The 24,585-nt window shown below is 41.8% G+C and overlaps 1 protein-coding gene across 1 annotated transcript in view; it reads right to left on the reverse strand.

The window, feature by feature from the left end:
* Positions 1–1,015: 1,015 nt before the first annotated feature.
* The window catches only part of RBM46 (RNA binding motif protein 46), a 124,273-nt gene continuing 100,703 nt past the window's right edge, over positions 1,016–24,585 (reverse strand). Inside the window, exon 6 of the mRNA XM_029077150.2 lies at positions 1,016–1,168. Within this exon, the coding sequence (XP_028932983.1) occupies positions 1,152–1,168 (17 nt within the window). The 3' untranslated portion in view covers positions 1,016–1,151. The remainder of the gene's footprint in view (positions 1,169–24,585) is intronic.

The following is a 24,585-nucleotide window of genomic DNA, read 5'->3' on the forward strand; positions in this document are numbered from 1 at the left end:
GGAACGTGATTTTTCAGGGCCCAGAGACACACTTTATGCTAGACTGACAGAAGACTTAACTAGAAAGACTTCCTCTGGATGCATGCTACATTACATAATCTCAACCTCCAAGAATTTGTCCACCTGGGGTTGCTCATAGAAAGAGATCTCTGCCTCTTATTTTTGTTCATTTTCCTTTTCATTTTCTTCAGTTTCCAGCACCCATCAAATAAGAGTCTTTTCCTTCTGTAACAGAAAACCATTACAGCAGAAGACGACCAACTACCCACACTAATTAGGGCAGAGTCTATTTCACATAATCACCCTTTTAAGATGAACATAATTGGGTTTGGCTATCTTGAAATGGTATCTACTCAATTTTGTTCTGTTATTCAACTTTTTGGTGCATGGGAAGGAGAGGACTATACAAACTAACCAAGGTTCAGTCTTCAGATAAATGAGTATTGGAAGAATCAGCTTTCTAATGGATTATAATTGCAAACATCAATGCCCTTAATGTTACTGGCTTTTCATTTTACCTTTCTTAGTCTCAGGGTGTCTTCTGGTCATGAACCACTGTTATTTTGGTTTACAGTGAAACATGATAAGGACCATAAATTTATTCCTGGGAAACAGCAAAATTCAATACTTCTTTTAGACATTCCAACTCTCTCCATACAAGTTGAACCAATTAGTGTATTGCACACTTCTGATAGAAAAATCAGAGATAAATGAGATTTCCTATATAGGTCACAATATCTAATATGCCTTTTCTTTTCCCAAATCTAACAGTCTTGTCACTCTGCCAAAAAGGGGATTTGAGTAATTTGATTTTTATGCAATGCCGTAACATTTGTGCTTTTTCTTCCCTCAGCTGCTGTGAGACTACTGACCAATATGATCATTTATTGAGAAATCCAAAATTAGAATATTGGAAATAGAAGTTGTGCAACCTGTAAATATCTGTATGCTATAACAGGCCAAGGAAATTAATTGCATCGATGAGGAAGCCACTAAAGCAGAAACTCTTCATAAATAGGGAACAAAAGTATCCAGTTTAATCTTGCAAAAATCACATCTTATGTTAGAGAACAGATATTATTTCTGGGTATAAACAAAAATTCTCAACTACTAATGACTGATTGAAGTGCTTCTCATCCTCCCATGTTGCTTCAATCTCTCTCTAAACCTGCAAAATAAAGGGCAGTTTATTATAATTTACTGCTGCTTACACCTGCTATTTCCTCCAGTGAATCTGGCTGGATTAACCTACCTGGCTTTGATCATTTCAGACACTTCATATTCCCTTTATGATTTATGTACATCAATGAAGTTGATATGGAAGTTCATTGTGGGAAGGGAACATGTCCACCAACTTTGTATTATACTTTCCCAAGGGCTTAGTACTGTACTTTGCATACAGTAAATGCTCAATAAATACCACTGACTGATTGATGTGTGCATATATATATACATATATATATATATATATCTTTTATTTATTCTTCCTATCATTTGGTATTCAGATACAAATGTATATTTGTGCTATTTAATCGCCTTGCCTCCTTCCCTATTCAGGAAGAATTTTGTTTGTTTTATTTTTTTCCTTGAATTTCTTCCAGCCCCTAATGGTGGAAAAGTGTTCCACACTGCATGAACACAGTCAAGTCCATTATCAACAGACTCTGATATGATTTTGAAGTTCAGTAAATTACTGCTGCAGTTAACTAAATGGCATCATAACAATATTCAGTGCACTAATAACCAGTGTGCCTAAATTACTCCCAGTAGCATATACACTGAAATAATCTGGTTTACTATGTAATAGAATGCTCTTATTAGCACTACTCATACCAACTTTCCCCTTCTTTCCCCTCCTCCCTCTCCTTTACCAAACCATTCATTCCCTTCAGAGCATTTCCAAGGTCCAAGGTCCAGTAGACTTAATTGACTGTCATCTACCTTGATTACCCTACCCTCCACTAGTTATCTCAGCAGGTATGTATGTCTGAAAGCTGCTATTCACGCTTTTGAATGAATTTGCATATTGGCATTGTATGTTGTCTTATCTCTGCTTGTTGCTGAGAGGGGAAATGACCATAATCTGAAAAATCATGAAAGGTTTGGAAAGGCAGTGTGTTTTGTTAATAGCAAATCCCACAGCCCCAAGACTAAAGGGAACACATTGGAAGTTTGAAATATTGTTGATTTATGACAAACAAAATTAAATTTTTCACATATCAGGGTGCCAGGATTGCTGAATTCCTCATCTTCCCATCCAAACTCTGTCCTCTCCCTGACTTTCCCATCATTTAAGACAGCACCACCACCCTCCTTGTCTCACAAGCCCATAACCTTAGCATTATATTCAACTGAAATCTCTCATTCAGCCTCATATTCATTCTGTCACCAAATCCTGTCAGTTCCACCTTCACAGCATTGTTAAGATCCACCGTTTCTTCTACATACAAACTGCTATTATGCTGCATAGTATATCCCACCTTGACTAGCACATAAGTCTCCTCATTGACCTCCCTGCCTCCTCTCCCCATTCCAGTTCTTATTTCACTTTGTTGACTGGATAAATTTTCTAAAAAATGCCCCACACCTCAGAAACCTTCAGTGGTTGCCCATCCACCTTCACATAAACAGAAACTCCTTACCAGCAGCTTTAAAATACTCCATCAGCTTGCTTCCTACCTTACCTCACTTATCTCCTACTATACCCCAGCCACAAACCTCTCTCTCTACCATGAGCATATTCACGGTGCCCCCAGATTCTCTATCTCACCACCAACCCCTTTTCCACATCCTCCCTCTGATCTGGAGCTCCTTCCCCCTCCATATATGCCAGATCACAACTCTCCCCAACTTAAAATCTTTATCAAGGTCATCTCCTCCAAGAGGCCTTCCTCAATTAAACCCTCTTTTCCCCCACTTCCTCTCTGTACATTTGAATCTGTACCCTTTGGAAACTTCATATTCACCTCACTCTCAGCCCCATGGGGCTTTTTTTAATGGAGTTGAAGTGTTTACTATGTGCCAAGCACTGTACTAAGGGCTGGGGTAGATAGATGCAAGTTAAATTGGACACAGTCCATGTCCCACAGGGAGTTCACCGTCTCAATTACCATTTAACAGATGAGGTAACTGAAACAGACAGAAGTTAAGTGACTTGCTCAAGGTCACACAGCAGATAAGTGGCTGAGCCAGGATTAGAAACTAGGTCCTTCTGATTGAGACTATGAACCCCACGTGGGACAACTTGATTACCTTGTATCTACCCCAGCGCTTAGAACAGTGCTTGGCACATAGTAAGCACTTAACAAATACGATCATTATTATTATTATTCCAGTTCCATGGAGAAACAGCATGGCTTAGTGGATAGAGCACTGGCCTGGGAGTCAGAAGGACCTGGGTTCTAATTCCAGCTCCACCACATGTCAGCTGTGTGACCTTGGACAAGTCACTTAACTTCTCTGTGCCTCAGTGACCTCATCTATAAAATGGGGATTGAGACGGTGAGCCCCATGTGGGACAAGGTCCAACTTGATCAACTTGTATCTACCCAGCACTTAGAAAGGTGCTTGGCACATAGTAAGCACTAAACAAGTTGGTAGAAATATTCCCTTCCTACAACGAGTTTACAGTCTAGAGGAATCCCAAATCTAATCCCAAACCTGAGCTTTTCACCAGCTATTACATCCACTCACAAGTCCACCTCTCCTGTTTGATTTGGGCACCCATGGTGGGGGATTGATAGTTAATTCTGAGTTTTGATTGATATAATTTTGTCCTTATCTTCTCTGCTAAGGTAGCATCTTACCCATCTTTCTTCCTTCTGATCATATAAGCAATGAATACCATTATTTGATCGATTCTGACTATAGCAGCTTGACTAGGATTCAAAAGGTCACCTCAGCTGCCTTAGAGCTCCTTGATGGACTGGTGGTACCTGTCTATTATTGTTTTAATTGTAGGAGTGTATATGGTTACATCCACAGATACTGTCAAATTCAAAACCCAGGACCACCTGCTGCAGGTGTCTATCCCTAGCGGAAGGGACCATATGGCTTATCTTACCAATAACACTTTGAGCAAGCTTTTTCTGGGCTCCATGTTCCGCTCTGGCAACTTTTCTGTTTCCACGATTAACGCATTTCAATTTCATTCTCAATAGCCCTGTGCATTCTGGATTCCTTCCAGCTGCACTGAAAATCTCATTCCTTCTGCAGCACCAAAGCCATTGAGATTGGATGGAGCGTTACTGTTAAGAAATATTGAAGTTTCCTTCGATAAAACTAGGGGTCAGAGGCATGATTCAGTGGAGTGCAGTTCAAGCTCTCTGACTTGGGAGCCCCAGGCCACCCTGACATGAAATGGTTGCTTTCCATCTCCCCGGGGCCACCAGAGGCCGAAGTAACCAGGACGGTTAATATATCAAAATGAAAGAGTGAATCCAGTGCTTCACTAGCTTCCCCTTCTTCCAGAATTCCTGCCTCTTGGCTGGAAACACTCTCTACAGATATTAAGTTCTTTGATTAAGATCCAAAAAGCAATATTTTCCCCGGTCCTCTGAGATGCCTTTGAATAATGGGGGCCTTTTCCCCATATTAACTGCGAACTCTTTCAGTAATGGTCCCAATGCATCAAACCATGTAAATAGAATGCCAATTAAAAGCTCTGTAGAGTGCCTCTTAAGTGCAGGCTGGTATTTTTAAAATATACAATGTTCAAAATGTGGATTTATAAAAAAAAAAGGCTGTGTGCATGCAAATGCCCGTGGAAAAAGTGTAGTCATTCTAATACCGAAATTGCTGTTTAAAACAAGATTGTTGAATAAATCTCTATGTGAGAAAAATCAATGACAGTAACTGTAATGGGTGCCGATTCTACTAGTTTTAAATCACAGTACATCAAGTGACACTCATCTCAAACCAGTGGAGAATTTTCTTAAGGAAGGGAGGATGAGGGTAACTGATTATTACTTGTTTTCTTCAGATATTGTTGGGGTTGTTTAGTACGAAAGTAATATTTATCAATTCTTCTTTTTGGATCTATTACCTTTCCTTTCACCCACTGAAAGGCACCTAGTGATTAAAATGGGGTCCATGTTCTTAAGTGATACTCAAGAGAGATGAAAAAACACTGATTTAGATGAGTTTTCTTCCCATGGGTCCTTCACACTTCTAAGAGATACTGCACACCCCCACTCTTCCTTCTCAAGATATGGAAATCCCAAATCCACTACACCCCACCCCCAGGATCATTATCTGTCAGTCGACTACAAGTGCTATCCAAAGACAAGCCAATTTATTTCTTCACTGATTTTTCAAATCAATGGAGTGGCCCCTTTCCAAAGCTTATCACCACAGGGATTCTCCTATCATAATTAGATAAGATTTCCTTATTGAGGTGTGCTGCAATTCAGTAAAAGCCAATTCTGGTTACATGCAGCTTCTAGTTATCTGCGATAATGGGGAATCACACAGTATGGATAATTGAAATCTAAATCTAATCCCTAAAATGACATAGTTTCAACCTCTTTCAGCAGTGAACCTACATGCAAAGCTAAAAAATGGCTAAATGTGCTCATTTCCTTTTCTCTCTTTCTACTTCTGATATACTTTTGAGACATGAAATAGCCCAAAAATGGGGAGCAGACAGAGAAAGCCTAATAGTAATGTTAGAGTAAAATAATAATACTAATATCTTAAATTGCATAGCACTTACTTCCCTATCGATTCTCTTGTTTGCCTTCACAACATTACTGTGATACAGGGAGGCCATTATCCTTCACTTAAAAATAAAGAAATTAAGTCTCCAAGAGGTTAAATAACTTGTTCCTTGACAGTTCTGGTAGTAGAACACAGTGTTCTGACAGTCAGGGGCTTCTTCCTCTACACAGACATAACTTATAGTATTGGGGATAGGATTTGGGATGTGATGCACACAACTGAATTTTTTCATTCTCCTCAGGCCAGTGTGGCAGCTACTCTTTCCTAGTTTGGGATAGAAGGCATCAAATAAGCTTCAGACGTAGAAGAACTATATCATTCTCAATCTCCATCGATAGAAGGAAGCACTTTACAGCTGTTAGAAGAGGATTCTCTGAGAGAGAGTCCTAGCTGGCAGATAAGTCAAATATAGTTTCGGCTTTTTTTTTTTAATAGAAGTTGCTTTAAACTGTGCAAGTTTCAGTGCCAGCTGGAAGAAGAAAGTTATATAATGATTGATCACCTTGTATCGAATCAAAATGGAGTTCTATCATTAAGTGGATTTCTCATTTGACATCTGAGATGGAGACAAGGAGATTGTTACAGCAAAGAGTGAACTAAGAAAGACGAATGGCAAAAATGACCTCACTGTATATTTTATTCTCAGGAAGACAGTATTAACATTTAGTGAGTGGCCAATGTGTGTACTGTGCAAGGCTTTTGTGGAACTCAGAGAAAGAAAAGACACAATCCCTGTCTTCAAGGAGCTCCTTTTACCTCTCCAGCTGTAACCTCTCTCCTTCTCTGCAGTTTCATTTTTCCTTTTTTCCTACAGCCTCAGGACATCTCTATTTGGATGTCCAACACCTCAAAATTTATATATCCAAAACAGAACTCCTCATCTTCCCACCCAATCCCTGATCTCCCCATGACTTTCCTATCATGGTAGGCAACACCAACCATCCTCCCTGTTGCACAAGCCCATGATCTTGGCATTTTCCTCAGCTCGTCTCTCTCATTCAACCCACACATTTAATCTGTCACCAAATCCTGTCGATTCTACCTTCACAGCAACTCTAGAATCTGCCTTCCCTTGCCTTCCAAACTGTTACCACACTGATCCAAGAACTCATCTGCTCCTTATCTTCCCACTCAAACCTTGTCCGCCCCATGACTTTCCCAACATTGTAGGCAGCACCACAATCCTCCCTTTCCGATAAACCCATAACTTGGTGTTGTTCGACTCATCTCTGTTACTACATCCTGTTGGTTCTCCCTTCACAACACTGCTAAAATCTGGTCTCTCCTTTCCATCATAACTGCTACCATACCATGAATTGACTACCTGACTACTATCCTGCCTTGACTACTGCCTCTGCCTCCTTGCTAACCTCCCAGCCTCCTGTCTCTCTCTCCTCCAGTCCACATTTCACCCTGCTGCACAGATCATTTATCAACAAAAACATTCAGTCCATATCTTCCCTCTCCTCAGATGGCTGCCTGTCCACCTTTGCATCTTGCCCCATCCTATCTCACTTCACTCATCTACTACAGCCCAGCCCACTGCTCCTCTAGCGCCAGTTTACTCACTGTACCCCAATCTTGTCTATCTCACCGTCAACTCGTTTCCCACATGCTCCCGCTAGCCTGGAACCTCCATGCATATATGCCAGACCACCACTGTCTCCATCTTCAAAGCATTATTAAGATCACATCTCCTCCAAGAGGCCTTCCCGATTAAACCCTCTTTTCCCTGGCTTGCTCTCCCTTCTGTGTCATCTATGAATTTGGATCTGTGACTTATCACCCCCAACCCCACAGTACTTATATACATATCTTTAAATTATATATAAATTATTTATTTGTATTATGTCTGTCTCCCCCTCCAGACTGTGAGACCATTATAGGGAGGGAATGTGTCTGTTAATTCTGCTGTATTGTACTTTCCCAAGTACAGTGCTCTGCACATAGTAAGTGCTCAAATACCATTGATTTATTCCACCTTGGTTATTACATCACCCTTCTCACTGACCTCTCTGCATCCAGTCTCTCCCTTGTCCAGTCCATACTTTATTCTACTGCCTGGATCATTTTTCTGAAAATAGTTCAGTCCAGATTTCCCCACTCATCAAAAACCTCCCATGGTGAGCCATCCACCTCCATATAAAACAGAAACTCCTTACCATAGGCTTTAAGGCAATCATCTTTCTCCCTCCTACCCTACCACACCTCACTGATCTCTTACTGCAAACCAACACTCACTCCAGTCCTCTAAAGCCAACCTACTTTGTACCTCAGTCTCATCTATCTCCCCACCAACCCCTCAATACTGTAAACTATTGTGGGCAAAGAACATATCTACCAACTCTTTTATATTATACTCTCTCGAGTACTTAGTACAGTGCTCTGCACACAGTAAACAATAATATGATTGATTGCCTATATTCTTCCTCAGACCTAAAACTCTCTCCGCCTTCATATCTGACAATCCACCATTCCCCCACCTACAAAACCCTCCTAAATTAACATCTCATCCAAAAGGCCTTCATTTCATTCATTCATTCATTCATTCAATAGTATTTATTGAGCGCTTACTATGTGCAGAGCACTGTACTAAGCTCTTGGAATGAACAAGTCGGCAACAGATAGAGACAGTCCCTGCCGTTTGACGGGCTTACAGTCTAATTGGGGGAGACGGACAGACAGGAACAATGGCAATAAATAGAGTCGAGGGGAAGAACATCTCATAAAAACAATGGCAACTAAATAGAATCAAGGCAATGTACAATTCATTAACAAAATAAATAGGGTAATGGAAATATATACAGTTGAACGGACGAGTACAGTGCTGAGGGGATGGGAAGGGAGAGGGGGAGGAGCAGAGGGAAAAGGGGGAAAAGAGGGTTTAGCTGCAGAGAGGTGAAGGGGGGGTGGTAGAGGGAGTAGAGGGAGAAGAGGAGCTCAGTCTGGGAAGGCCTCTTGGAGGAGGTGAGTTTTAAGTAGGGTTTTGAAGAGGGGAAGAGAATCAGTTTGGTGGAGGTGAGGAGGGAGGGCGTTCCAGGACCACGGGAGGACGTGGCCCAGGGGTCGACGGCGGGATAGGCGAGACCGAGGGACGGTGAGGAGGTGGGCGTCAGAGGAGCGGAGCGGGCGGTAGAAAGAAAGAAGGGAGGAGAGGTAGGAAGGGGCAAGGTGATGTAGAGCCTTGAAGCCTAGAGTGAGGAGTTTTTGTTTGGAGCGGAGGTTGATAGGCAACCACTGGAGTTGTTTAAGAAGGGGAGTGACATGCCCAGATCGTTTCTGCAGGAAGATGAGCCGGGCAGCGGAGTGAAGAATAGACTGGAGCGGGACAAGAGAGGAGGAAGGGAGGTCAGAGAGAAGGCTGATACAGTAGTCTAGCCGGGATATAACGAGAGCCCGTAGCAGTAAGGTAGCTGTTTGGGTGGAGAGGAAAGGGCGGATCTTGGCGATATTTTAAAGGTGAAACCAGCAGGTCTTGGTAACAGATAGGATGTGTGGGGTGAACGAGAGAGACGAGTCAAGGATGACACCGAGATTGCGGGCCTGAGAGACGGAAAGGATGGTCGTGCCATCCACAGTGATAGAGAAGTCTGGGAGAGGACCGGGTTTGGGAGGGAAGATGAGGAGCTCAGTCTTGCTCATGTTGAGTTTTAGGTGGCGGGCCGACATCCAGGTGGAGACGTCCTGGAGGCGGGAGGAGATGCGAGCCTGAAGGGAGGGGGAGAGGACGGGGCGGAGATGTAGATCTGTGTGTCATCTGCGTAGAGATGGTAGTCAAAGCCGTGAGAGCGAATGAGTTCACCGAGGGAGTGAGTGTAAATGGAGAACAGAAGAGGGTCCTGGTCCTGAGTCCTTTATTTCCCCCATTTGCCACCCCCCCCAGCTCCAAATCATCTATGCACTTGGTTGTGTACCCCTAAAGCATTCTGATGATATTCAACCCAGGATCCCAAACTTACACCAATATTCTTATACTCTATTATTTCCCCTATCCACAATCTGTTTTAATGTCTGTTTCCCACTGTAGACTGTAAGCTCCTTTTTATGGTATTTGTTAAGTGATTACTATGCTTCAAACTCTGTTCTAAGTGCTGGAGTAGAGACAAGTTAATCAGGTTGGATACAGTCCCTATCCCACATGGGGCTTACAGTTTAAGTGGGAGGAAAGATACTGAATCTCCATTTTACAATTGAGGAAACTGAAAGACAAAGAAGTTAAGTGACTTCCCCAAGGTCATGCAGCTGGCAAATGGCAGAGCCAGGATTAAAATCCAGGTCCACAGAGTCCTAGATTTGTGCTTTTTCTACTACACAACACTGCTTCAATCCCTGGGACTGTATCTACCAGATCTTTTGTACTGTATTATCCCAAGTGCTTAGCATGGTTCTCTGAGGTCACATCTCCTCCAAGAGGCCTTCCCCGATTAAATCCTCTTTTCCCAGGCTCTCTCTTCTGTATCATCTATGCACTTATATCTATGACTTTTGAGTATTTGATATTTACCCCATATCACTTATGTAAATATCTATAAATCATATATTATAAATTAATTTCTACTAATGTCTTCTCCCCCTCCACACTGTAATATCATGGATAGGGAATGTGTCCACCAACTCTCTAGTATGTTTCTCTCCCAAGCTGTTAGTATAATGCTGTGCACAGAGTAAGTGCTCAGTAAATACCATTGATTGACTGAAATAAAGGGGAGACAATAGACATAAATTGATGAGTATGCAATCATTATGAGAAGTAGTGTGGCCTAGTGGCAAAAGCATGGGTCTGGGAATGAGGTAACTTGGTGCTAATCCCAGCTTGGCCACTTGTCTGCTGTGTGACCTTAAGCAAGTCTCAATTTCTCTGTGCCTCAGTTCCTTCATCTGTGAAATGGGGAATAAGACTGTGAGCCCCAAATGGGACATGGATTGTGTTTAACCTAAATATCTCGTACCTACTTCAGCTCTTAGTACAGTGCTTGGCATATAGTAAGCACTTAAATACCTTCTCCCCCCCAACCAAAAAAAAATACAGATCATTTTAGAAGTACTTTCAGTTATTTCCCACTTCAGAAAAAAATATTGCAGTATAAAAATTATCAGTAATATGAAACACTTCTAGCAAACCAGAACAGGCCTTCACAATAAACAAAACTTCTTGTTTTTAAACATCCAGAGTATGGACATTTTGGAAGATTACAGAATAGATTTTTTGCTTAATTTTTCGTGTTACTTTGTGAAACTTCCTCATTTGTTCAGCTACCATTCACCCAAGGAGAAGAAAACCAAAAAAAAAGAAATATAGGAAGGCTTTTAATAAACTCTTTTTATATCAACTCTATATCTGTTGGTTAAAGCTTGGTCATGAATTTGGGAGCATGTTAAATAACTAACTTTTAAATTCCAGAATAGTGTTGATGTTCTTTTCCTTCATTCATGGCCCAATTTCACTTAGTACAAAGCCAACAGTTAGGATGGGAAGGTTCATAGATGGATAGGTTTGGAGATGCCAACTGCAGAAGATGAATGAAAATTAACTGTTCCACAAGAGTGAGTTAAAATCCTTATATTCATAGATCTGAGTAGGTGACTGCATGAGTGGAGTGAAATAGAGAGTTCACGGTTACCCGATGAATTTGATGACAGCCAATTGCCAATCTGAGTTATGTGTGTTCTCATAAGATCCACTTTTCCCCCAAATTACTCCAATAATTTCCTCAACTTGCCTTGTTGACCCAGTCTATGATACCAAAATGAAAAAAGTAGAGCCCCATGAATCTCCCTTAAGCTCAGGCATAGGAAAATCATCCCCTACATGAATTGCACACAAAATAATACATTCCTATCTAGGCTGAATTTTTGCAAATTACTAATAATTTGTTTGGAAAATCATTTGTAATGATATTACTATTAAATGAAACAAAAGTAAATGAAATAGGAGAAGAGAGCTATTACTTTCTTACAAGAAGCACTGTTACTGTTCTGTGGGAGCAGGGGCCTGGGATTAGGAAGGAGAAAAGCAAGAAAAGGAGATACTACAGCAGACAAAGAAGCCTGTCAATTTCTTTGAGAAGTTAGCAATGGGGTACAGAGTGTCATATTGAATAGGGTGCCTGGAATACAGAAAGTTAAAACACTAAAGATCAGGTGATGTCATGCAGCCCTTAGAGGGTTCACAGCTGTTACCAGAACAGAGGGAGAATGGCAAACACACACAGAAATGATCTTCTGCTTTGGTAAAAATAATAGTTAGTAATTATGGTATTTAAGTGCTTACTATGTGCCAAGCATTGTTCAAAGCACTGGAGTAGATACAAGGTAATCAGGTTGTCCCACGAGGGACTCACAGTCTTAATATCCATTTTACAAATGAGGTAATGAAGCACAGAGATGTTAAGTGGCTTGCCCTCTTGTCACACAGCAGACAAGAGGAGGAGTCAGGATTACAACCCACGGACTCCCAAGACCGTACTCTTTCCACTAAGCCACACTGCTTCTCTAGTAGCAGCAGGAGGTAGACAGAGCAGAGAACACTGTGAGAAGCAGCACTGCCTAGTGGATAGAGCATGGCACTGGGAGTAAGAAGAAATTGGGTTCTAATCCCAGTTCTGCCACTCATCTGCTGTGTGATCTTGGGCAAGTCACTTAATGTCTCTGTGCCTCAATTACCTCATCTGTAAAACAGAATAAGACTGTGAGCCTCATGTGGGATAGGGACTGTGCCCAACCTGACTAGCTTGAATTGACCCCAGTACTTAATACAGAGCCTGGCACACAGTAAGCACTTAATACCGTAAAAATAAAATGTCCCTTTCTCACCTCTGATGAGTAACCCATTTTCCTACTCCAGGCTGGAGATGTTCCTCTGCTTCTATTGTCGGAGATTTCCATCTTGGGGGACTAGGTAAAGAATGATGTCTGTCTCCCAGCTCTAAGCTCTTTGTGGACAGGGATTGTCACTGTTTACTGTTGCACTGTTCATTCCCAAGCGCTTAGTACAGTGCTCTGCACACCGTACGCCCTTAATAAACACGACTGAATGAAACTGTGGATAGGCCAAGAGCAGCAGCATCAGGAGCTAGGCTACAGCAGGGGAGAAGAGTGCTTGAATTAAGTATGTTATCCATACATTTCCCTGATGTAGTTAACTGACTTGCTGACCTACAGAGTCTTGTAAGGGGCCTGGAAATTGAGCTGTATACCTGCTGTAACCAGCTATCTATCTCTAAACCCACCCTGCAAATAAGCCACCTTTTTCTTAAGCTGTCTAGGTGCTAAGAACTTGAAAATGCTTGCCCAGTCCCACTCAAACTAGGCTTTGGAGTGAGGCTGAGATCTGGAGGTCTTTCTGTATCTGCACAACCCAAGAGATTAAGAACTGCCAGAAATATCCCATTCACCAGAATCTGTTATAAAATAAAGTAAAATAACCTGAGGCATATTAGTACACCAAGATTCCCCAAAGATTATCTTGAATAAGCAAACCACCAGCTAGCAGCTACTCAGCACTCTACAACAGGATGCTCATTACCAGACTAGACTGTAAGCTACTTGATGGAAGGGATCAGGTCTACCAACTGTATTGTACTCTCCCAAGTGTTTAGTATGGTGCTCTGTAAAATACAAGTGCTCAATAAATATCATTGATTGAGGGCTCATGCCCTTTTCTTCCTTCTTCCTTTGTCACGGCCTACTCACTGCTAGATGTTCAGTAGAAACTATTCGTTAGACTATACTTTCCACCAAAACCCCACCAAAACCTCACAAATCAGCTACTTTAGTTGAAAAATCTCTATCACAAGAATGATGCTATTTTATAAAGCCCTGGGTCATCTTTTCAATATTTCTACAACTTAGTCCTTATTTATATAGAGACCAGGCATCATTCCTCCTCTTTTTCAATGGCTGTGTTTTTTTGCCAGCTGTGTGACTGTGGGCAAGTCACTTAGCTTCTCTGTGCCTCAGTTACCTCATCTGTAAAATGGGGTTTAACTGTGAGCCTCATGTGGGACAAACTGATTACCCTGTATCTACCCCAGTGCTTAGAACAGTGCTCTGCACATAGTAAGCGCTTAACAAATACCAACATTGTTGTAATTCTTTGAACCAGACAGAAAAGATATAAAAGTTCTCCTGTTATTAATCAGGGGTCTTCAGGAATTCCCAGTTCAATTATCTGTAGTGTCTGATGCGTTGCTGGTCGAAACTGTCACTGGACAGCCTCTGATAAAACACTATCTGTTCATGGGGGAGCTACTAGGGTTCCCCCTCCCCCCCCCCCCGCCACTTCCATGCATTCCTCCCATCAGTCAAAGGATCACTGCTAGAATTACTGGGAACAGTTTCTATTTTTGTCATGAACATTTTTAGTAAGTAATGATTAAGTTCACCCAAGGAGTAATGTTTTCAGCTGAAATTTGTTTTCCCTAACAAAGATTCCCATATTTTTAACCTTAAACTCTTTTCTAATCAAGGCACTAACAAATCACCAACTGCATCTAAAAAGAGACAAATATTCATTCATTCAATAGTATTTATTGAGCGCTTACTATGTGCAGAGCACTGTACTAAGCGCTTGGAATGAACAAGTCGGCAACAGATAGAGACAGTCCCTGACGTTTGACGGGCTTTCAGTCTAATCGGGGGAGACGGACAGACAAGAACAATGGCAATAAATAGAGTCAAGGGGAAGAACATTTCGTAAAAACAATGGCAACTACATGGAATCAAGGCAATGTACAATTCATTAACAAAATAAATAGGGTAATGGAAATATATACAGTTGAGCAGACGAGTACAGTGCTGTGGGGATGAGAAGGGAGAGGTGGAGGAGCAGAGGGAAAGGGGGAAAAGAGGGTTTAGCTGCGGAGAGGTAAGGGGGGGTGGTAGAGGGAGTAGAGGGAGAAGAGGAGCTCAGTCTGGGAAGGCCTCTTGGAGGAGGTGAGTTTTAAGTAGGGTTTTGAAGAGGGAAGAGAATCAGTTTGGCGGAGGTGAGGAGGGAGGGCGTTCCAGGACCGCGGCGGAGGACGTGGCCTGGGGGTCGACGGCGGGATAGGCGAGACCGAGGGACGGTGAGGAGGTGGGTGGCAGAGGAGTGGAGTGTGCGGGGTGGGCGGTATAAAGAGAGAAGGGAGGAGAGGTAGGAAGGGGCAAGGTGATGGAGAGCCTCGAAGCCTAGAGTGAGGAGTTTTTGTTTGCAGCGGAGGTTGATAGGCAACCACTGGAGTTGTTTAAGAAGGGGAGTGACATGCCCAGATCGTTTCTGCAGGAAGATGAGCCGGGCAGCGGAGTGAAGAATAGACTGGAGCGGGGCGAGAGAGGAGGAAGGGAGGTCAGAGAGAAGGCTGACACAGTAGCCTAGCTGGGATATAACGAGAGCCTATGGGGTTTTTGTCTGACCATCAATTGCTGCCAGAGCTGTATTGTATGAGTCTTCTTGAAAGCAGTCAATTTTACCTTCCCCCAACTTTTTCCAGCTAGTTAGCTTTCTATTTAGATTAAGAGTCTGACTAATAGCAGAAGTTGCATGATAATGAGTCTTTTTGTCTAGCTGGCAGAAATTCACTGATCATGATCGATTTATTCAGATAATCAATTTCTTACCCCTTAAGCAGCAGGCTGTATAGACATTTCTCAAAAAGCCCATTCATGCTTGACTGCTTGCTCATTTTGTGAATTATTTACTAACATTCATTATGCCTTGATTCAAATGTTTCTTTCCTACCAAAAGTGGAAAGGAAATTCATTGGCTTTGCACATAGTAAGCACTCAATATGATTAATAATAATTGGCTCCATGCCCCCTTTATTAGATTATGTACACCTACAGGCTATTGCTTGCAAGTACCAAGTCGACATGGTAAAGGGGAGAACATCCAAGTAGAACAACTCTACTTGATGTCCTGTTGACACCTCAAACTTAAATGTCTAGATGCTCCTCATCTTCCCACACAAACCCTATCTTTCCCATCACTGTAGACAGCACCACCACCCTCCCTATCTCACAAGCCTATAACCTTGACATTATCCTCAACTCATGTCTGTCATTCAACCCACATATTCAAACTATCACCAAATCCTGTTGGTCCTTCAGAGACTGTGTCTATTTATTGTCATATTGTACTTGTTATATTGTACTTTTCTAACCGATTAGTACAGTGCTTTGCTCACAGTAAGTGCTCAGTAAATACGATTGAATGAATTAATACTTCCTAAACAACATTTCTGCAATCTGCCTTCCCTCTCCATTTAAATGGCTTCTACTCCAATCGATATCCCACCTTAACTACTGCATCGGCATCTCAGCGCTTAGAACAGTGTTTGGCACATATTAAGCACTTAACAAATGCCATCATTATTATTATTATTGCTATTATTATTAACCTCACTGACCTCTCTGTCACCTGTCTCTCCCCAAGCAAAGTGTTTAGATAGCCATGCAGGGAGCCACAATGTAACTTATTTCTAGTAATCAAATGATTAAATTTGGTTCTCACAGCTTTTAACAACATTGACTGTAAAGTAACTTATAATAATAATTGTATTGGTTAAGCACTTATTCTGTGCCCAGCATCGCACTAAGCACTATGGTAGATACAAAATAATATGTGTATCCCACATAGGGTTCACAACTTGAGGGAGACAGGCATTTACTTCATTCCTGTTTACAAATGAGGAAACTGAGGCCCAGAGAAGTTAAGGATTTGCCTAAGGTCATGCAGCAGGCACGTGGGAGAGCCTGGATTAAAATTCATGGTCCCTGACTTCCTAAGCCCATGCTTTTTACATTAGGGCATGCTGTTTCTTATTATCACCATTAAACCTTGGCTTTGGAAAGACTAGCAAAAAAAAAACATCAATTTGTTGTACTTAGTAAATTCCTTCGGTTATTATCTGGTTCACTGAGGACTCCGGGGGGTTAAGATAACTCTCAACTGAGCTTCTATTCCAGCAGTTTCCTTAAATTGCTCTAAATACAGAATGGTGAACTTTGGGCCTAGTTTGGAGTTAGATAAAAGGGTTCAATCTTATGAAGCATGAGTATTAATGATTAATAATTATCTGATGAGACTTCCTAAACTTTTGTACTTGACTCAATTATTTTGATTGGGTACAGATGTCTCATGGAAGGTATAAGATTTAACATAATAGTTTCCTATACATTTAAGATACATCATTTACTTTTAAAACATGTTACTTCTTAGGAGTAAAATGTGAGTGAGTAATGACCACAGACTGAAATCCATTTTCTCCAGCCACTTCGTACATGAGCCAAGAGAAGAGGCATGGCTTAGTGGATAGAGTGCAGCACTAGGAGTCAGAATGACCTGGATTCTAATCCTGGCTCTGCCACATGCCTGATATATGACCTTGGGCAAGTCACTTAACTTCTCTGGGCCTCAGTTCCTTCATCTGTAAAATGGGGGTTAAGAGGGCGAGCCCCATTTGAGATAAGGGCTGTGTCCAAACTGATTAACCTATATCCACCCCAGTGTTTTAAAAAGTGCTTGGCATATAGTAAGCTCTTAAGTACCATTATTATTATTACTATTAACATCAGTCTCACACACAGGTATGGTGTATGCCAAAGAATATTTTGGGAGAAGACCACATTTTTCCAGAATGAAAATAGTAGGTTTTGCTGAGCCTGGGTGGTGATGCCAGGACTATTTCTACAATGCCAGCATGCCACGATTTTTATGGAAACCCTGGAATCTAAGACTGCCAACTTCCATCAGCTAGCTGAGCAGCTCAGGCTTACTGTTGGGTAGCCCCACTGCATCCCAGTGGCCCACCTGAGTGCCATCTTACAAGTCCACTTCTGAGGACCTCCATCACTGTTGCTTTGGCAAGATAGTCACAAATTGAGTTCTCTGGTCTAATGCTAATAACAATACTACTACTACTAATGATAATAGCATTTTTAGAGTGATATTTGTTGAGCATTTGCTACTATATGCCATGCACTGTACTAAATGCTGGGGTAGCTACAAGGTCTATCAGCTCCCACATTGGGAAGCAGCGTGGCTCAGTGGAAAGAGCCTGGGCTTCGGAGTCAGAGGTCATGGGTTCAACTCCCGGATCTGCCACTTGTCAGCTGACTGTGGGCAAGTCACTTAACTTCTCTGTGCCTCAGTTACCTCATCTGTAAAATGGGGATTAACTGTGAGCCTCACGTTGGATAGCCTGATTACCCTGTATCTACCCCAGCGCTTAGAACAGTGCTCTGCACATAGTAAGCGCTTAACAAACACCAACATTATTATTATTATGGGGCTCATAGTCTAAGAAGGAGGGAGGACAGGTATTGAATCTCCATTTTGAGGTGGAAAGAACTGAGGCACAGAAAAGTTAAGTGACTTGCCCAAGGTCTGGCACTTGTCTGGGTGACCCTGGACAAGTCACCCAGACAAGTGCCAGACCTGGGACTAGAACCCAGGTCCTCAGACTCCTAAGCCTGTGCTTTTTCCATTAGGCCATGCTGCTTCTCTAGTGCTAGCCCCAAAATGCCTGGGCTGGTACAGTGTCAGTTCTGAGAGGTGCCAAATTTGCCCTGGTGCCCTGAAATTAACCAGAGCTCTAAAACCATCCTAGAGTGCAATTCAGCATTCTGATCAACCTGAGCCTTGCTTCTACCTCTTGAGGAGCCTATGAACCTATGGACCCAGGATGACTATGGAAGGATTATGGTGTAGTGGAAAGAGCACAGGCCTGAGAGTCAGAAGGACACGGGTTCTAATCCCAGATCTGCCAATTGTCTGCAGCCTTGGGCAAGTCACTTCACTTCTCTGGGCCTCAGTTACTTCATCTGTAAAATGGGCATTAAGACAGAGTCCCATGTGGGACAGGAACTGTGTCCAACCTGATGACCTCATATCTACCCCAGCGCTTGGCAAATAGTAAGTGCTTGAACACCACAATTATTATTATTACTATGGCTACTAGGCTGGACTCCCCAGGGAGTCCCTGGACAATTCTAGACTAGAACAAAGACATTTTGCTTCTCCCCCACCTACCCCATTCGAGACCCCTAAACTCAGCCCTAAATAGGAACTAGACTGATCTCTGGAAGTGGAAAGGCAGTAAGATTTTCCCCAACTTCAGCTCCCTGGTCAGTCAGCCTATAGCTGGAAACACCATTCTATTGTTTGCCTAGGACACTTTCCGCACTCTGAATTCTGTGCTGTAACACCTAACACAGAATTCATTAGTATTTACTTCTTCCAATGCCCGATTTGTTTGGCTATAGAAAATACTTTTCTCCAGTTGCTCCACTTTGCCATGTTAAATGAGATGGGTCACAATTTCATAATTTTTTTCTTCTCACCCTCAGCCTTCTCGATGTTCTGTTATTTTATCTTATGATAACTAAAGAGGCCATGTGGCCAGCAACACAGAAGGAAATGCTGTGAGACCTGGAGCTGAGACCTGGAGCAGCTCCAATGCTGCATGGCAGAAAGGTTTAATCCATCAGTCAATGGTATTTACTGAGAGCTTACTATGTGCAGAGCACTGTACTAAGCACTTGGAGGAGTACAATACAACAGAATTAACATTTACTTCCCCTGCCCATAACAGGCTTACAGTCTGCAGGGGTTTACCCAAATTATGAATATTTTGAAGTTCATCTAAGACACATACAATTCACCTCTCCAAATCACTTACAATTTTCCCACAATCCATTATCCTTTATATACTTAGACGTCTTATGTTCATTCATTCAATTCTATTTATTGAGCGCTTACTGTGTGAAAAGCACTGTACTAAGCACTTGGGAGAGTACAACATTACAACAGACACATTCTCTGCCCACAGTGAGCTTAGTCTAGAGACGAGCTCGCATATAAGATATCTAATGTCTTTATACATTTTTCCTACTATAGAAATGTAATTTCCCTCTACATAAAAAACCTTTAGAAGTCTCAGAAATGCAAATTCCACATAGTATAATAAGCATTCCCCAATGCTAAGCTTTTGATTTATATAGCTATATATCAATAATTGTAAGCATAAGTTCAAACATGCATTGTTATTGAGCTCAACTTTAATATTAATAATTCCTTGACATTAGAACATAAGTATAATTGAACAGTCTATGATTTTTTTATCAATGCAGCTCTCCTCTACAATCGAGCTCTTTCTCATCTCCTCTCATCATTTTCTGAATCTCAAAATAAGAAGGTCCCTCAGTTGTAATTAAAATGTGCTGAAATGACCAACCTCATAATACTGAGGTCAACTTGTAATTTTAGGGATTTTTTTTCAAGGAGTTTAAAATAATTTAAGGGTTATCATTCAAGGGTTATTATAAGTTTTTTTTCTTCTTAATGAAGAATTTGAAAAGCAATTTCTAATTCAAATTAGTGGAATTAGTTGTGGAAGAACATAGCTAGAAATCAACAGGCTGTTTGTTTAAAAAGTGGCTTGTGGCAAAAATCTTGAATGTAAAGGCATTTCATTTGAATCATTAATTTTAAATTGAAAACAGAAAAAGTGAATTAAAAATGACTCGACAGATTATCGGATCAGAGGTAGGATTAGGAATGCCATCCAGACCATCTATTTTCCCCCTAATATGAATAACTGGGATATTTGTTAAGATTTACTACATTCTAACCACTAAGGTAGATATATTGCAATCACATTAGCTAGAGTCCTTGTCCCATATGGGTCTCACATTCTAAAGCAGAGGGACAATAGGAAATCCCCACTTTATAAATGTCAAGACTGAGCCTAGAGAAATTAAATAACCTGCCCAAAGTCACACAGTAAGCAGTTGGCAGAATCAAAATTAGAACACAGGTCCTCTGACTCCCATGACCCCATAGGCTTCCTCTATCCCCAATTTACCCATACCCAAATGTTATGCTTATGATTCAATATTGGTATTTGTCAGAAAATCCATTAACAGTATTTGTTGGCCATGTCTTCCTCGGGGAAGAAGATATTTGAAAGATACTTTTTTAGAATGAAAATGCTTTCTCAAATATATGCAGTACAAGTTCAGTGCCAATGTAGTATTAACAAGGATTGCCCATGAAAAAAGGATTAGCATTTTAAAGCCAGGGTCTGTACTTCTCACCTCTGCACTCTGCACTTCTGGAATCCTGACGTAAGCAGTGTTCTGAGCTCTTCCAGATCTTAGGCTGGACTCCCTAACCCATGACCACTGAGGCTGGCTGGCAAAGAGGCAGCAAGGAGCCACAGGCTTCAAGCAATAGCTATCAAATGGGCAAACTCCCAGATTAATTCATTCATTCAATAGTATTTATTGAGCGCTTACTATGTGCAGAGCACTGTACAGTCGATTAGACTGTAAGCCCGTCAAACGGCAGGGACTGTCTCTATCTGTTGCCGACTTGTTCATCCCAAGCGCTTAGTACAGTGCTCTGCACATAGTAAGCGCTCAATAAATACTATTGAATGAATGAATGAATGTACTAAGCGCTTGGCATGAACAGGTCGGCAACAGATTAGAGACAGTCCCTGCTGTTTGACGGGCTTACAGTCTAATCGGGGGAGACGGACAGACAAGAACAATGGCAATAGAGTCAAGGGGAAGAACATCTCGTAAAAACAATGGCAACTAAATAGAATCAAGGCGATGTACATTTCATTAACAAAATAAATAGGGTAATGAAAATATATACAGTTGAGCGGACGAGTACAGTGCTGAGGGGATGGGAAGGGAGGGGGGAGGAGCAGAGGGAAATGGGGGGAAAAGAGGCTTAAGCTGCGGAGAGGTGAAGGGGGGTGGTAGAGGGAGTAGAGGGAGAAGAGGAGCTCAGTCTGGGAAGGCCTCTTGGAGGAGGTGAGTTTTAAGTAGGGTTTTGAAAAGGGGAAGAGAATCAGTTTGGCGGAGGTGAAGAGGGAGGGCGTTCCAGGACCGCGGGAGGACGTGGCCCGGGGGTCGACGGCGGGATAGGCGAGACCGAGGGACGGCGAGGAGGTGGGCGGCAGAGGAGCGGAGCGTGCGGGGTGGGCGGTAGAAAGAGAGAAGGGAGGAGAGGTAGGAAGGGGCAAGGTGATGGAGAGCCTCGAAGCCTAGAGTGAGGAGTTTTTGTTTGCAGCGGAGGTTGATAGGCAACCACTGGAGTTGTTTAAGAAGGGGAGTGACATGCCCAGATCGTTTCTGCAGGAAGATGAACCGGGCAGCCAGATCAACCAGGAAGCCCACAAAAACTATTATCTTACAAGGAAAAGAAGCCCCAATTGCATGACCTCAAAATAATAATAGCTATGACATTTATTGAGCACTTACTCTGTGCTAAGTGCTGGGGTTGATACTTTTCAGGCCTTTGGTACTACTGAAACGCAAAATGCTTTTGGCAAATTCTCCGCTCAGATCACTAATGAGGGTAATCCGTTAAGGTCACTAAGAAACATGTGGATTCTGGAAAGTCGACCTGTAAAATTAAATTTCTTCTGTTGAGACTTGGAATCAGAATGTTCACTATGCACAAAGTACCACACAGAGACTTACCTTCAAATACTTTACTTTCCAGGAAAATTCTAGTCCAGGACAGTTACAGTTCTTTGGCAGATAACATCTACCAACCTTAAAATGGCATTGTACAGGAATGCAATACCATCAAGAGCTATACAATGACAACTCTGCTGGACTGCAATATCATATCAATATCATTTCAAATATCTCTATCCCATGCAACTTTTCCCTTTTCTCTTGGAATGTTTACAAACCAATCAAACCACTACTCCCTACACTGCCATAAAATAGTAGCTTTGTTCTTATTCATTTTCATCTTGCTTGTGTCAGAAAGGGGGGTAGAGCACATATGGGTGTCTGCCATCTTTGGAGGTTCCTTCTTTACATCCAAACTCTTGCTGATGCCACTGGGAGCCAGAATAAAAACACAAGGCAAAAGACATGCCTCTCACAAACCTGTGAGAAAAATTTGAGCAACAGACCTATACAACTATCTGTATAAATCTGTAATTTATTTACATTAATTCTGTTTCCCCCTCTGGACTGTGAGCTCGTTGTGAGCAGGAATATGTCTGTTCTTATATTCTACTCTCCCAAGCACTCGATAAAGTGCTTTGCACACAGTAAGCACTCAATAAATACGATTGAATGAATGAATGAACATCAGCAACTTAGAAGGAACAAAAGAGTTCTTGACAGCAAGAAAAGAGGTATGCCCATCATCTTAGTTATTTTCTTCTTAATGGATTTCACTTCATAGTAACATGCATTAAGTGGTATAAGCAGCACTGAGTCTGGTGGGCAACTTAAAAATAATTGCCTGAAACTTTATTTCGAAGTTCCTTGGCTGTGGACCCAGGTGGGAACCTTTACCAATGATTATAATGAATTGCTCCAAGGTGGCAATTTTCCCCAGTTTAGCAAGGGGGATTAGATGTGGGGGAAAAATATCACTAACAAATTCTTACTAGTAAATGTAAGGATCTATTCATGAGCCCATTTTTCCCATGGGGAAAGGAAGGTGGGGGGAGTAGGGATGGTTACAAGTTTCAGCATTTAGGAAACACTAAATGAAGTGGGAGAAAAGCCAAGCCAGAGTTCATTGGCCCACCCACAGATTAGCTGTCCTGGATATGCATCTTCAATGAACTTGACTCTGCTGGATTTTCTATATGAGGTCAACCCCTGTAACATTTGAAGAATAAAAATAAATTATTGTAGGCCTGTAATATGAAGCATTTATGGGTGTATTATTCTCCTTTTGTTTTGAAAATGATGATGATGGCTTGTGTTAAGCACTTACTATGTGCCAGGCACTGTACTAATCACTGGGCACTTGTATACTCCTGATGTTACAGTTTCTTATGCCCTGGCAGGAAAAGTTAGTTTTGAGGAAAATAAAATATCTTGTTTTCTTTTAAAACAAAATTTACATAGAGCTAAATGCATCAGTTTGGGAAAACCTAAAGAAATTCTGCTTTAGAACAAAGATTTTTTTAAAAACAAATTCTTGCGAAATGTTTTAGAGACAAGTGATATGTAAGAGAAGTGATATGTACAATGGAAATGCCATTGCCTTCAGGACATCTCCACCTGGATGTCCATCCGCCACCTAAAACTCAATATGTCTAAGACTGAGCTCTTTATCTTCCCTCCCAAACCCTGTCCTCTCCCTGACTTTCCCATCACTGTGGATGACACTACCATCTTTCCCGTCACATATCTATCATTCCATTATCTAATTTCATGTCAGCCTCCTCTACTAGTTTACTTGCTTCTGGGACAGGATTATTATGTTGTCTAATAATAATAGCAATGCTGGTATATGTTAAGTGTTTACTAAGCACAAAGCACTGTTCTAAACACTGGGGGGATACAAGGTAATCAGGTTGTCCCATGTTGGGCTCACAGTCTTAATCCTCATTTTATAGATGAGGTAACAGACACAGAGAAGTTAAGTGACTTGCCCAAAATCACACAGCTGACAAGTGGCAGAGCCAGGATTAGAACCCATGACCTCTGACTCCCAAGCCTGGGCGTTTTCCACTGAGCCATGCTGCATCTCCATTGTCTAACTATTGTACTTCACTAAGGACTTAGTACAGTGTTCTGAATACAGTAGGCACTCAATAAATACTACAACATTATTTCTCCCCTCTGTGCCCTTTTCTTGGAAAAGCTGTATGTAGGACTCACTTCAGACAGTCAAGCCCCTAAGAGGTGGGGCTAAACTGGTCATCTTCCAAGCTCCATATGACACCATGATAATAATAATGATGGTACTTGTTAAGCGCTTACTATGTGCAGAGCACTGTTCTAAGCGCTGGGGTAGATACAGGGGAATCAGGTTGTCCCACGTGGGGCTCACAGACTTCATCCCCATTTTACAGATGAGGTAACTGAGGCACAGAGAAGTGAAGCGACTTG

This window comes from Ornithorhynchus anatinus, chromosome 12 (assembly GCF_004115215.2).
Source record: "Ornithorhynchus anatinus isolate Pmale09 chromosome 12, mOrnAna1.pri.v4, whole genome shotgun sequence".
Classification (NCBI taxonomy): Eukaryota; Metazoa; Chordata; class Mammalia; order Monotremata; family Ornithorhynchidae; genus Ornithorhynchus; species Ornithorhynchus anatinus.